The 16,130-nt window shown below is 29.9% G+C and overlaps 1 protein-coding gene across 2 annotated transcripts in view; it reads right to left on the bottom strand.

The window, feature by feature from the left end:
• Positions 1-10,984, bottom strand: part of Myo81F (Myosin 81F) — a 260,504-nt gene extending 249,520 nt beyond the window's left edge. For both annotated transcript variants that reach the window (XR_010845149.1, XM_014428188.3), the window contains exon 1: positions 10,899-10,984. Coding sequence is in view for 1 of the 2 variants with exons in the window: in XM_014428188.3 (XP_014283674.1) it covers positions 10,899-10,914 (16 nt within the window). In the remaining variant the exon portion in view is untranslated. The remainder of the gene's footprint in view (positions 1-10,898) is intronic.
• Between the last annotated feature and the right edge of the window lie 5,146 nt (positions 10,985-16,130).

Below are 16,130 nucleotides of genomic sequence, written 5' to 3'. Positions count from 1 at the left end.
TTTATTTATTTTTTTTTTACTTTTATCTATGGGATGATGACCAGAGGGTTTTACGCCTTTAAGCAACAATAAACAACAGCTTCCAGAAATAAACAGAATTCATAAATACATTTTTTTGTGTTTCCATGGGTTTTGTGACAATAGCGTCTTACTATCCACTTATATATGTATGCAATCATTTGTTCTTAAATAGAGGTGCAAGTGAAAGTTAGGTTACACTTACAGCTCACTTTTTTTTGTTTAATTTTTTTCCCTAGACAAACTTATAGTTCGTTTAAAAATAATAATTCTAATAAAACTAGAAGCTGATAGATGACATGTAATCTATAAATAATGGGATTACTCGTGAAATACAATTTCTTCGTTACATTTTTTTTTTTTTTAACCAAATCTGAATGTAGTGCAGATCACAGAATAATAACTAATTCAAACCAATGTGCCAAACCATCACGAAGAGGCATTAATTGGATGCCTTATAAAAATTGAAAGCACGATTACAAATTCGTGTTATCATTAACGTATAAGACTAACAAGATGTAATTCCTAAAATGTAACGGATTTAACGTGAGGTGAGATGTTGAGAATATAAAGAGAATGTGTGGTCTACTTTTCCTTCCCAATGATTCAACGAACCAAGACTTTGAGTCTGATGCAAGACCATAACGAATGGCTGTGCCAACTTGCCCGGGCAGGCGCCTTTGAAAGAAGCGAAATGACGCCTTTTTTGTTTGAACGGTTCGGCATTTTCATGTTATTCAAAGACACTTTGCAAACAAATACGCTTCAAAAATATTGTTAGCTGGTATTTAATTATTGTAAGGAGATTGCATGGTCAACCGATTTTTTTTTTTTATAACTTTATTGAAATTTACAACTGTACATAATGATATATCCAGTAAATTTGATGTAAGTTTATAATGGAGTGATACAGGCGTGTAGAGAAACTACATATTGGTAGCACTTTAATGACGGTCCTGTGGCCATCTTCTTTTCAGGCGCCTCGGAGATTTGTCGGGAATGGAAGAGGAAGCAAGGTTTGAAACTAGTGAGTTTGGATGGTTAGGGAATTCATCATGGAAGGATTGCTATTTTGTTCGGGCTAGATCGGTTACATATGGAACATTGAGGTGTTTTTTTTTGTTTTATTTGTGACAAGTAAGGAGCATTGAGGATTTTACGAAGGATTTTGGATTGTAAGGATTGGATACGAGATGAATTCAAAGGCTTAGTGGAGCCCCAAAGCTCAACTCCGTATGTCCAGATTGGCCTTATTAGTCAAGATCAGTCTTTTGTAATAGATAGGAAGTTTAGACGTATTGTCTAGCAATCGATTCCAGCAAAGAAATTTACTAAGTCAGAAGTACTTTTTACTTAATTATAAAATTGGTGGTAAAATTTCATTTAACTATAAAAATAGAGTTTGTATGAAGCAAAAATAATAATTAATTACAAAATAAAACAAAACAGTTTCAATTTCTGTAGTAAAAAAATCTCGACATAAAAAGAGGGAATAAGGAACATTATAGACAATTAACGTTGTGAGCCAATTTGATAATTTTGAAAGTTAAAATCTTAGGGACATAAGTTGTTAATAGGAATTAATAAACATTAAAGAAAGTACGAAGGGTGAATTATTTTCCTTGAATACAGAAAATAAGGTAACTATATGTAAGAAAATACCCTTTAAAAAAATAATTTTGTTTTTAACCAAATCTTACAAAAAAAAATTGTTTTTTTTTTTTAAATGTTGGAAGAATAATTCTATAATGTTTTTATCTTGTGTTTTTCATTTAGCCCTGCAAAGTGGAGTGAAACGTTGTTCAACAATAAAGTATTCTTAAACTATTTTGAAACCTTTATTCACCGCCACCTGTACTATCTCCCTACAAAAAATAGGTTTTCTAACATCGAATCGGTAAATAAAACGAATTTAAATATGCCTTTGGAAATTTAAAATCAAATAAACAGCATACTTATAAACTTTTTTTTATTATAAAAATATAAAACTTTGCTTTCGAACCCTATTTACAATTTACATTAATGATAACTAATAATAAAGATAATAGATAAAATTATTAGCTAAAGATAATATGTGTTTTAATAAGAATGTTTTTTGAGAAAATTTTAAAATATTAGGTTATTTAAGGAGTTATGAAAGAATTGTATTATTTTCCCCTCAAATGCAATTACATATCATAAGTTATACATTTTTAAAGTTTTTTTCCAGCAAGAACATTAAAATTGAATATTTTCTAAAAAAAAAAAAAAAAAAAAAAAGTAGATTTTACAAAGATATTTAAAATATGAATTCACACAGATGTAGATTTAAAATAAAAAATGGTGGCTTTAACAACGTCAACAAACATTGTTTTGGTCAGCTACTTACAAATGTAGACATGACACATGTACATATGATTGTTCATTGAATTACATTTAACAACATACAAATAAATTTTATAAAGCATATTATTTATTATTATTATATTATTTATTAGAATAATCGAGAGATTAAAAATATATTGCATTATAAGTGTGTACAGCACGTTCATATATTTTATTAAAATAAGTATATTTGATTAAAATGCTTGTAATGTATTCAAAATTGGTAGTTGATAATTCAATTAATAATACTAATTGGTTCCATGGAAAACTATTAAAACATTATATAAGTCATAACAATAAAACTAATACATAAATACATAAGGTATATTATATCGGGACCACTAATTTTGACATGGCAGAAGTCTATAGCTATCTATACTCAATAACACTATGTTTTTTTCATTTGAACTACTAAATAAAAATAGAAAAAATAAAAATTTAGATCATATTACTTACACGATATATTAACAATATACACTCACGATATCATGAGAGGTCGGTCTATAGTCAATGTCAACTTGAATCCGTATTCGCTCTGGGAGAATATTAGTTCGACACTTCACAGTATATTTTTGATTTCTAATTTCGTGATGTGTAACATCAAACTTTATATCAACGATAAGGACCACTCATTCACTTATTCTGTGGAAAGAAATAGCAATGAAATATTTTTTTACAAAACGAGACCATGGGTACGTTCAAGGCAAACGGTGAGTTTAAACTGAATGTTCCAAAACGAAAAATAAGGTTACATAAAAGCAGAACAGAAGAGTAGCTGATGTGAATAGTAATTAGAATAAAGATTTGAGAATACTAAACTCATTAGGTAGGTTTAAGGAGGAATAAAAACGTAGAAAGGAAATAAAATAGTCACAAGGAATTACCAACAGAAAATATTGGGTTGTAAAATAAGTTCGTAGCGTTTTTTACTGGTGATTTCAATAAAAACTTCAGATTCTTGTAAATATTTTTAATCAATTACATATGGCCCATTTTGATCTATTACATGTTGCTATCTTTCAGGTAATTTTCTAATTCCGTCCTCCCAGAGCTTCTCTGATTTTTGCGCAATGAACTCGTCTATGTGCGTTTTGCAGTCTTCAAGCGAATTAGAGAGTTTTGAAGGGTCCGAAATAAATGAAAATCTATTGAGGCAAGGTCTGGTGAACAGGGTGGGTGGAGGATCACATCCCAACCAAATTCCAATAATTTCTGCCGAGTCTGTAAAGATACGTGAGGATGAGCGTTATCGTGATGGAAAATTATGCCTTTGCGATTATGAGACACTTGCATGAGATATGATAAGCATTTCTACGATATCCCGTGTCGTAGAGTGAGGGTAGTTTGTGACCAATGCTTGAATTTGGTCATCATCAACAGTCGAAGGACAACCCCAGCGCTTTGTGCCGGTTCTAAAGCGAGCAAACCACATACGGACGGTGCTTTCTTCCAAGGCATCATCGCCATTCATACTGAAAATTTTGTTAAACGCCAGTGCAGCAGATTTTCCTTTTCAGAAATTAAATGACGAAAATGAATTATTTTCTCTTCCATTTTGACCAAGCAAAATACTACTTAAAGATAAGGAATCTCGGTTGAAACTGGAGCATAAAAGCACCTTAACTAATCCTTTTTTAGAATATGTAAACATCATTGACCAAGTAAACATGATTTTATAAACACAGAGAGGATAAATTGAAATATTGAAAAACGCCACGAAGTTATTTTACAACCCAATATTTGAATAACTTTAATCGGAGTTGGGAAACCAACCGAAACAAATTAAAAGGGCTACTTTTCATTTTTTTTTTTTTTGTATTATTTAACTAAAACCATCTCGCTATTTGAATAATGATAAAAATATCTTGTAACGGAAATAGACAAAATAAAAATCTTTTTTTTTTCATCAACTGCTAATCAATCAGCCAATTAAAAGCAAACATTTAGAAAACTCTATTCTACAATTTTGAAATAAGATTAGATATGTAACTATGTTTTAAGTCCAAATCATCTTTGCTTTTTTATATATTTTTAGTAAATTTAGAATTGATTTCTTATTATTTCCTTTTCCTGAAAATTAATTTCTCGACTTATCTAAAAATTTAAACATATCCCGAGCCCATGCCAATAAAAAACCTACGTTATCTGATGAAAAATTTGATAGCACTTTTTTTAATTTTTATTTCATTGCCAATAATGAAATGGGAGTCTGGCAGTCAGTTACCTGCAAAAATGGCGGCTGTTTTAAAACATTAAAAAAAATGTCATTCGGTCAATCTTTAAAACTACCTCCACTGAAAAATGTAATAGAACATCATTTAAAGTAGAGTAAATTTACTAAAATATGATCACTAAAAGAAATAGTTCTTTTTACGTTCAATGGTAACCGAGATATACTGTTTAGAAAGTAAAATTTCGTAAAAAATTTACAGAAAACCAGTAGTTAGTGAATTTAAATCAGGAAATCTATATCTCAGGAATCATTAGACGCACAGATATCTATTAGCACTCAAATCAAAGCTAGATTAACGTGCTATAAAGTAGTTTATGACGTTTATCTTCATAGGAGTAATATTAAATATTAATAATATTAAATCCTCCCCTGTCTCATTCTTTTCCATTTTGTCATTCATTATTTTACTTTATTCTTGACATTTATTTTATCCATATTTAGTGTTTTCTGTATTTTTATATTTTTCTTTTATCTACTTTTTCATTTGTTATTATTTTCGTTTTCATCAATTGTCAAATAATTTTTTGTAATTCTTGTTTATTTATACTTTTCACTGCACATCTTATTTTTATTTTCTTTGCTCATTTTTATATAAAACTTACCATACCTTAGTTTACTTTCATTTCATCTTATCAATTCCCTTACGTTGAATCTTTTTTTAGCCTTGACGAATCCCTGTAAAGTATGGCGAAACGTTGTCTCACAACAAATAGTTTAGTTGCTATTTGAGTTCTTTTGACTGTACCAGGACCATCTTCGTTTTATATAATACACACGGTCGACCAAAAACACTTCTACCGCATTTTCCCAAAAGTTATCAAACAAAGGATGGATTATTAAAGACAATACACAGTTATCCTATTGTTGATTCGAACATGAGCAGATAATGACAGAGGCGTTGTAGGATGCTGGCAGGTAAGATAGGACGGTCACCATATGGAGCCCACCGCTGGCTGCTACAGTCACCCAACGCCAGCTGCTACGGAGACTAACACACCTCTATTACCATAGCAGTCACTGCCAACCCCTCCCTGCTACACAACTACAGTCGGATAAGGATAATACAATGACAGAGCACCTACAATTCATTTGCTGTCAGGAGATACGAGCGAAATTCGACTCCCGTTAAGGAAGTTGAATACCTATGTCATCGAAATCTTTCCTTGAGATTCATTCTCAGAGCTTGGCGCTGCGACCATGTTCTCAACATTCGATCTTAACACTTGCTGTTAAAGAAAAACAATCATCAAAAAATAACAGTCAACGTTTGTACTTTATATTGTTTCCCTTCAGGTCATTTAGTGATAGATTATTATGATTATCACTATTATGAGCGTTATATGTTTTTATTTTAAGTAAATTTGTAAATTTCATTATTTTTTGGTAGAACAATTTCATTTATTACATCCATATTTTATTTGTAATTATTAATTAATTAATATGATTAATTTTTTTTTAAAAATAAAAAGTGTATTTCATTAAAGGCATGTATAGAAACTACCCATTGATATCACTTCAATAACATTTCTACATTAAAAGGTCTCGAGGACATCTTCTTTTCAGGCATCTCAGAGGATTGTCAGGAACAGAAGAGAAAGTAACGTTAGAAACCAGTGTGTTTGGGTTGTTAGGGAGTTTGTAATAGAAGGATTGATTTCTGGTTCGGAATCTTTTGAAATTAAAGAGAAATAAGTAATACTAACAAAAACTTTCTTATTGAATTATCAAATTATAAAATAATTCATAAATACATTAAACCCAAACCATAAATGTTACCCATTCTAATCTACTATCCCCTGATAAACCAAATAACTTTTCTTTACATGAAAATATAGTTTGTATAAGCCTCTTTGGCCTGCGTCCGTCCATCATTGAAATCTGACGCTGAACAAGCGAGGCTAAAATAGAGTATTTATTTCATTTATAGGAATTCAAATAAATTTGAATAAATCAGACAAATTTAGGTAGCAGCCGAAGTTCCTTTATTTTGCTTTATGGCCTAAAAACAAATTCAGATCAAGTAAAAATGACAAAACATATTGTTCCGTTTAATAAATAAAGTTATTATCTTAAAAAAAAATAATTTTTCAACAAATTTCATTATCTAATTAAATATAGAAGAATTTAAATATCTAGTGTACTTATTCTATTTACTTACTAGTTATCAAGTTTGACATTCCAAACAAACTTTAATAATCTTCACGTATGTTCAAGTCTAATATTTTATTTTTTTAAGCAAGGAAAAAAATTACGTGCATTTCCTTAATGAAATATATTTGTACGAAAAAAAAACTATTAAAATTAAAAAAGTGTATAGATTAACAACACAGTTACATTAACAATCAAATACAGGACCAGATTACCCGATCGGGCCGAAAAGCAATTGGATAAAAGACCTTTTTCAGTAATTAGAAATTTTAATCTCAAGATGGGAGGAATTACCGCTGAGAAGCATTGCAATACCTTAGAGACACTTGGTAATTCCTTCATCCGCAAAATCACCTGTTGGTTTTCATTACGTTCTTCCAGATATAGTATTTATAAAGATATTTTCAGAAAGAGGAACAAATAAAAATTTATAATATTTGGACTTATAAATTCATATTATGTCAAATATGAATCGGCAAAGTTTTTCACAACCGAGATTTTTGAAGAAACGATGTTTTCTATGGTGGTAAGAAAGTAGCTACGGACTTTTCAGGTGCCTTCCTGAAAACTTTCTTTTGGAAGTTGAAGGTCGTTTGAGTTCGTTCTAATGAACGATTTGTTAGCTGATAGTAGTCCTCAATACTTATTTTTTAGCAAATAACCTTGAGGGGTATAATGGACCAGTAGCATATTTAACCATGGGGAGATTTTTTATAATACTCCACCTAAAAAAATCGGCAATTTTAAATATAAAAACAAGGCTCTCGCTCGCCCCGTTTTGAAAGATTTATTAAGTACTTTATTTTTTTGCAATAAACTTATAGTTGAATTTTTTTTAAAATAAGCCCCAAACGTGTAGTCCTCAAAGCAAGTAGGTCCAGCCCCCTGAAAAAGACAATTTAGAAAATAAATATGATAATACTTTCTGAATTCGTATTTGAAAAACCGGAGTAAATATAGCTGCTCCACAATAACTCGAAATTCTTCTCATTTCCTAGAGAAAATCTCGTTATAATAGTTATCAATATAATAGTTAAATGTAATTTTACATCGATAAATTGTGAGAGACCTGTTTACTTTTTCAATTCAATGAATTGTGTTTGAATTATTACAAATATTTCTTTTTCTGCCGAGTCAATTTTTTATGAAAAACTTAGTTAAACTAACGTTACCAATTATGTAAAGATGTTGTAAATACCAATATTATTGTCACAATTCAAGCTACTTTATCACGAAATTAGATATCCAATCTAAAACTCGAAATGGTAAAAAAAAAATCTTTGACTAAAATTATTTTTAACTGAATTTAATTTGATAGCGTTTTCACTGTCTAAGCCAAACCATTCGTGAGAATATTGTTCATAAACATAAACTCTAGAAGTATAATTTCAACTAAGGTCCAAACAAAATAAATCCGTGTAAAACAAGGACTCCATAAACATGATAAAATATAATTAACAAGAAAACTAAAGAAAAGGTATTATTTATATATAAAAACATTTTTATTTTCATAAGTTATTATATGTAAAGAAACGTTTTATACATAACTAATAATATAATATATAAAATTTATTGTTTTAGATTTAAACAAAATGATAGGTAATGTAACCCTGAAAATGTAGAAAAGATCCCGAAATGTGGAAGAATAAAATTAATAAAAATGGAGCATTAGTTTCACATATATTAATATATTAAATATATACTGTTCTATAAAAGAATGAAATTAATAGTGAATTTCAATTTTGTTTAAATTTCAAAGGAGCAACATTCTCGTTTGTAGTATTCGCTAGTATATATACTAGCGAATGAAATGATTTTTCGTATTGAAAAAAAAAATTGTTGTTTAGAATCAATACGAATCCTTAATCAAATGAGTTTAAACAAAAACTTGAGCTATTGATATAGGAATTTTTCGGGACATATCTAAATCAAGCAACGCAGAACATTACACCATTTGTTAAAAAAATTAAACAAGAAACGCCTGTTTTGGTATCATTTTTAAACAATTAGTTTTTCTTCTGATTATTCGTATCTTCCGTTTTCTCAAATTTAAACGAGACCTAATATACATATTAATCTATATTATTAAAAAAATTATGGGGGAACAAAGATATAATAAATATATGAAATTTCTTTTAAAAAATTGTAGAATAATAGAGACTCAAACAGACAATACTAACTGATTGAGGGGGAGTCGATGTGATGATAAAAAACTCTTCTTTGTTTTAAAAACTCGCTGTTTTAGGGAAATGTATATTTAATAAAACCTAGAAAATAATAAATAAGGCAAAAATTATTACTTTATTTTATTAATTATAAAATACATACATCGATTCTTCATTATTGTTATTAAAAAATAATTTTTAGTAAATACTGATACTATTGCCAAGGAATTAGGGGACAAAAAAAAGAAAAAAACATGTTTTTTTATTTATATTTTCCAAGTTATTTCATGCCAACACTGAGCCAAAAACCTAACTAGTAATATGGAAGCATATGGAATGATAAAGGAATAATTTTTTGATGAATTTCGTCTATCACTAGAATGAATTTCTTATAGTTCCTATTTTATTTTATTTATTTTTTTTATAATTCATTATTGGCTATAAAAACAAAAAGGAAAATTAAATTACTAGTTTTTGGCACTTTTAAAAGAATATCATCTTGAGTATATTATTTTAATAAATATTTTTTAAATTAAAACACAATACAGGTTTCGTACCATTATATAATTAAATATAAAAATATATTCCAATATATTGTTAAAATATATACCTCTACTGAAATTAACAATTAATTCTGATAAAAAAAAAAAAATATTCTCCTATTGGACATGAGTCAGATAAAACAACCAATTCTGTTCTAAAGTCATAGTCTACAGTTGATGGTTGTGCATTCAAGCAATGTCCTTTAGAGTAATTCTTTAAACTATATTAAAATTTAATTTAGATACATATACATGTTTTTAATAAAAAGAAATTTTCATCTTAATAGTAATTCAATTTAGTAACTAACTTTAATTGATTCAATGCCTATTAATTAATATGAGAATAATAGAAATTTTATTATTCAAGTACTTCATTAAATGTTTTACTACAATTGTTTTTTAGTTCAGCATTAAATCAAAGATGAATATGAATTGACGACTTAGTAGCCTCCTTATGGAACAAAAACGTAATTGCGATTGTAGGTCAATACTATGATTTCAGCAACAGTGCAGGGGTGCATGTTGCATCAAATAACGCAACAACATAACAAATCGATAATAATGCCTAATGATATGTGATGAATCGAAATCGCGTGTAACAGAAGTCTGATCCGACCAGAGGGACAATGCCTGAAAGAAAAATACTAAAATTTAATAATTAGAAGAAGCCAGCTCCTGGTTATATTATCAAATTATCAATCGGGCAAGAGTAATAGACAGTCATGTGCTGGAGAAGGGTGTAGAGTATGGATCCAGGCTGGAGGGTGTGTACCCTATCCATCCACCACCCGCTAGCTCCCTTCTTCCAGTATGGTATGTTACTGGTAACCAATTCGCACATAAACATCACTCATGGGCGCACCGTATTCGGCAGAATTTCTAAAATTTCCAGTAGAGGGGCGGGTCCGGCAGCCAACACCCTATCGGGTACCCCCCCGTTCTATCGACATTTCGCTTAACAAAATCTATGAAAACGTAGATGAACTATAATACAACAATAGCGACAAGATATCCAATAGTACATATATAATTGATATAGTTCATTCGTCACAATTAAGAAACTGGCTACAATACTCCACCGTACTGTAAACCTCAATAACAGGAAAAGTGTCAAGTAGATATAACCACATAATCCACATTTATAGCTGCAAGTATAAAAGATGTTTCATCAAAATCATACAAAAAGATGAACAATTTGACAAATTATCAACAGTATTTTCTACATATTTACGGTAAACATAATCATATAAAAAAAATGACACATTACTAAAGTTAAAATAACCGCGATTCCTTGACACATCCATAAAGGATAACGATGTTCTATTATTCAATGTGGAATTCGTAAAAATATTCTACTCACATGGAATAATTAACATATTTTCAGATAGGTATGATATGATAAGTAAGGAGACAGTCGGAAATGATTACCTGGATAAGAAGACATGGTGAGCGAGCTTGAGAACGATGAGGTCGGCACGAAGGGACACACTACATGACCGGGACGGCACTGAGCGCGGTTCCTCGTTGGTATGGCAACGGCCCCTCCCTGGGGTACGCACCCCTCCACCGCTCCGCCGTCACCCCCACCACCCTTCGTCACCCCTCCACCCCCTCCGTCACCCTTCCGCGTCAGCACCACCCCTCCCAAATCGATCTTTCTCCCCTATCGATACATTGCAATCTAGTTCCATTTCGCACAGCTGATGAGGTAGCGATTTATAACAATTGTATCGCATCAAATTAGATAATAAAATAGATAATAAAATACGAAACTGAACACGAAGTGTTAAATATTTTGGTTTAATCGTAGGCCCTAAATTGACTTTCACACCAGTAACTGTAAAAATTTAGTGCTGGCTTCTGGATGACAAAATTTAACTACTTCCAAGCAATTTATAAAATAAATAATAGTTCAACCAGATAAAGTGTGCTTTAGTATGAACTAGAATGATATTTCGGATTTTTAACTTATTTTTTTATTATAAACAATCTTACTGTGCTTTTTTTCTTTTTTTCGTTGGATTCATTTTCAATGAACTTTTTCAAACACTTTCTTCTTCACACAAGTTTAATAATTTTTTTTTATTTATTGAAATTTACAATTTTATAATATAAATATACAACAAACAAATGTGATGTTGGTTACATTTCAATGGCATGGTACAGTCTTGTGAAGAAACTACCCATTGGTAGAAATTCCAATAACATTTCTAGAGCAGAAGGTCTCGAGGTCATCTTCTTTTCAGACCCCTAGGAGGATTTTCAGGTATTGAAGAGAAAGCTTAGAGAACAAGAGGGTATGTGTGATTAGGAAGTTTATCATGGAAGGGTTGGTTTCTGGTTTTGGCCAAATCGGCAACATATGAAACATTGAGGTCATAATGGATGAATTTATTTGTGACAAAGAAGCATTAATGATTTTACGATGTAGATTGGATTATTAGGATTGGGTACGAGAGGAATTCGATTATTAAGTTGAGCCCCAAGCTCAACTACGTACGTCCAAATCTCACATAATTAAAATCTATTTTCATATATATATATATATATATATATATAAGTCATTAAAGTATTTTTTATAATTTATGTTTATTTTTTCCAGATGTTTTATTTTCTGTCCGGGCTTTTTATAGACAAGATTTATTTTTAAAAACAATAATATTGTTAAAATAATATAAACTGTGTAAAAAAGGTTTTTTTTTATTCATGTTGCTTTTGTTATTTTTAAAAAGATAAAGTTCGCTATAAGCTCAGCATGACCATCATTTTTTAAGATACAGTTCTTCAAATATAAACCATATTTCCTTAATTACTGTTATCTAGTTAAGTGAAATATCGTCAAAAATATTCCTTCGACTAGAACAATCATGTAAAATTCATTTAAATTAAATTTGATTATCTTTCATTTCAGCTAATTAGAAAATTATTCTCCTAAAAATATTGACAAGTGCAAATTAGAGAAAAAAAATGTTCAAGTTAATTCTTAGTTAAGTAATTCTTAAATTTTTATTATATGCTAATAAAAAGAATAAATAATAAAATGAAAACTGGGTGCATGGACAACGAAGAAATTGTTCTATTTGAAACTTTTAATACTGTTCAAGTTTTAATTATTAATTGTTCAATAAAATTGATAGAAAATAAATTCACCGTATTCTATACACCCTGTTTTCATTTTATATTTGTATTTTTCATTAGAGTTCAATATAAACTAATTATAATAACTTAATAGTTTTTCATTTTTTTTTTTTTCGGCCAAGACTCTTAACTTAACCGTTTATTTATCTTAAATTCAACTTTACAAATGTTTTGCTTATTTCCCATTTTTAAAAGAAACATCTTGTTATGGGCGAGATGATCTCATTTTGGTTTCAAATTATAGGGGTATTCATGATCATTAGTTTAACATGTTAAATTAAATGTTTTCATTTACTTTAGGCATGTTGTAATATATTACTTTAATCAAAACTGAGAAGTAAATAATAACAAGAAGTTTTGGAAGTAAAGGTTACTAAACAAGTTACTAAGAAAATCCCCTAGGAGTTCTCATGGATTTAACATTTTACATGACTTTAAATAGAGCTGCTCATATTCCTATACTTATAGCATTTAACATTGTAAAACATTTTACATTTAACACAGTATCATGAATACCCTAGTATAGACCAATGGTTCCCAAAGTGTGCGCCGCGAAATATTGAATTAAACAATTCGGCAATTTTCTTGTAATTTCCAATTCTCGAATTTTAGCGCCAACAATCGTGTATGTTGACAAAATTCCAAGAATTTAGCAACTTTCGAGTCTTTGAAGGTGGTTGTCCAGTCTCAATATGGATATTACCGAAACAATTGAAATTAGATATTTTATATTATCCCAAGGAAAATATTATCTGCTTTTAATTTTTCGCTGTTAAATGGGTAATCGCTTTTAGAAAGAAAAGTTTTTCAATTTTTCAAGAAAGTCAAAAATTTAGAAAAAAAAATCTTATGTATCAAGGCCACCACGAAAAAAATCCCATTATTTAGGGAGCCGCAAACCAAAAAAGATTGGGAACCTCTGGTATTGGCTATTCTTTCAAGGGAATAGTTTTATAAAAAGTAAGTTAATTTCACTTAATATTAAAAATATCGTTTACAAGTAAACATTATAATATTATTAACACAAACTTCAATGATCCAATTTTTACTCTCAGCTATTTATTTTAAAAAACTTCTAACGTTTCTGTTGAGACAATAGGTTTTACTGGTGATATTGTTAATGAGGTTAATAGAAAAGGAAAAAACAATTTTTGAGGACTAGTTTTGTACTAAAATTATGTGGTTTTTATAAGAAATGGGCAATTAGCCTGGAAAAAAGACAATTTAATGAATTATGAAAATTTTATGAGTCAGGTTGTCTCTTCATGAAAATGGCCTAAAGGCCGAAACGTTGGAAGTTTTTTTTAAAATAAATAGTTGAGAGTAAAAAGTGGATCATTGAAGTTAGTGTTAATAATAATATAAACCACTCTCAAACAATCAATACATTAAATCATTAATCTACACTTATAACTAATAAGTTACGAATGAAGGTTATACTCATTGGATGTATTGAATCAAAATTTAACTGCCAGGATATAGGTATTTAAAAAAACGATGTTAAATAATATAGCCGACATTTTTTTTTGTGATTAAAATTCAAAAACCTTCAAAGGAATAAATGGTTGTCAGGGTGATTAAAATATATATATTTTGTAAATTTAAACAATTTTTTATGACATACCTGACTTTGTTTTGTTTTTTTGTGATTAAAATTAAAAAATCTTTGAAGGAATAAATGGTCGTAAGAGTGATTTCAAGTATCCGAAACGATGAATAATAAAAAAAAAAGTGTATTCAATTTTTGCGTAAATGATATTTTTCTCTGTGTGTGTGGATGTAAGGAGATGAAATTTAATTAAATATCGACCATAGCAATAAAAGATCACGGGGTGCGGTACTTTGTAAGGAAGTACTCTTATTAGACTAATGATTGTAAAAGGAGGTGATTTGGTCAGAATTATACCTAACCAGATTTATACCCCCTTCATAATACTGGGTACTCCGGAAGGTTCTAGAACCCACAGGGCTGACTCAGGGCTACGGAATCGTCTGTAGCTAATGGAGTTGAAGTGTATGTCTGCAGCAGCCAGGGAACTGCAGCGACACCGGTTCCAATCCGGGGGGGTCGACTTTTATTTCTGTGGCGGTCCCACGAAATGAAAACTTTTGTGTACGGATGGTACCTTTTAGATAGCCCCAAACCATAAAATGGAATTAGTAGCACACTGCCTTATCACTGAGCCACCCGTTCCCAAAAGGAGATTAAATACGGGAAAAACATTATGCATGATACTTACTGAGTGCTTTCCTAGATGAACTTAAGAATTCCAAAAATAAAACTATGATTTAAAGCTTGTATTTGATTTATCTGTATCCAAAATGATTGATTTTTGTCCACCAAATATTGTGTCCGACACTTGGACATTGGACAGCAGCTGACAGAAAAACATTAACCAATAATAACACCAAATTTTTCAGAATTCTCAGGAATAACCATAGGCGCATAAAAGAAGTTAGTCAATAGGTAAAAAATTTCCTTTGATACAATGGTCTCCCCTAATTGAGAACATCAGAGGGAATTAAATATATTTGTTTGCTACATGACAAGGCATGCTTTTAACGTGTTTAACACAGAATAAATTTCGGGAAAAACTATGTAATTAACAGAAAAAATAAAGATATGTTCGTTTTTATAATTTTATCACTGTATAAGAAAATAAATGTAAAAAAAAGTTAATCAAACAGTGATCAGATACGAATTTTTGTGACAAAAAAAACACATTTTTAACTTTAAAACTCGTTAGCGTCTAATTAAGGCAAAACTAAAGAAAGTTTTTTTTTTCATAAAATTAATATTTAAATAAAAAAATGCCTTCGTCGTCGGACCCGGGGCACATAGTGGGACGAATTAAAGTAGACATCTCCTTCACTCACCCTCCACTGGCTTTTAATACCAGTGAAGCGGCTGAGAAGCCCCGCTTTTGGGTAAAATTCCCACTTAACGGGGGGGGGAGAGAAGCGCCGGGATCTTCTGAAGTCCTTCTCATTCTTCCACAAGTCGGGGGGGGGGAGTCTCGAATTAGGAGTTCCCCAGGCTGAATGTAAATAGGAATGAAAGTGTTTAAGATGTTATTTAAATTTTTTTTCTTATTTTATTATCATTTAATCTATATATTAATAAATATGGTGTGAATGAGCTCTATGATCCCTACTACCAGTGTCTATAATATAAGCTAGAATGTAATATTACTCAATAAAAAAATTGGCATCTATATTATTTTGTATATTTCTTTGATTATAATGAAACGTATTTATATTTTAGATCTCTTTGGATTATCTGAGGTTATTTTATGAATTGCAAATGTCACGGCTTTGCACAGAGACAAACAGATAATAACTAATTTTAAAACGTACTAAATGATTGAATAAAAAATAAAATTATCATAAAAATATAACGGATGGGAGTGGATGCATAGAATGTGTGTGTGATTGTGAACTAGAATAGTTACTGGTTGATATAATCAAAATTACGAAAAAAATTTAAAATGAAAAAGAAAAAACTAATATTAAAATAATTTT

This window comes from Halyomorpha halys, unplaced genomic scaffold (assembly GCF_000696795.3).
Source record: "Halyomorpha halys isolate HHAL.00 unplaced genomic scaffold, Hhal_1.1 Scaffold700.1, whole genome shotgun sequence".
Lineage (NCBI taxonomy): Eukaryota > Metazoa > Arthropoda > Insecta > Hemiptera > Pentatomidae > Halyomorpha > Halyomorpha halys.
The sequence above is the reverse complement of the archived record's forward strand: the minus strand, read 5'-3'. Positions and strand labels throughout refer to the sequence as shown.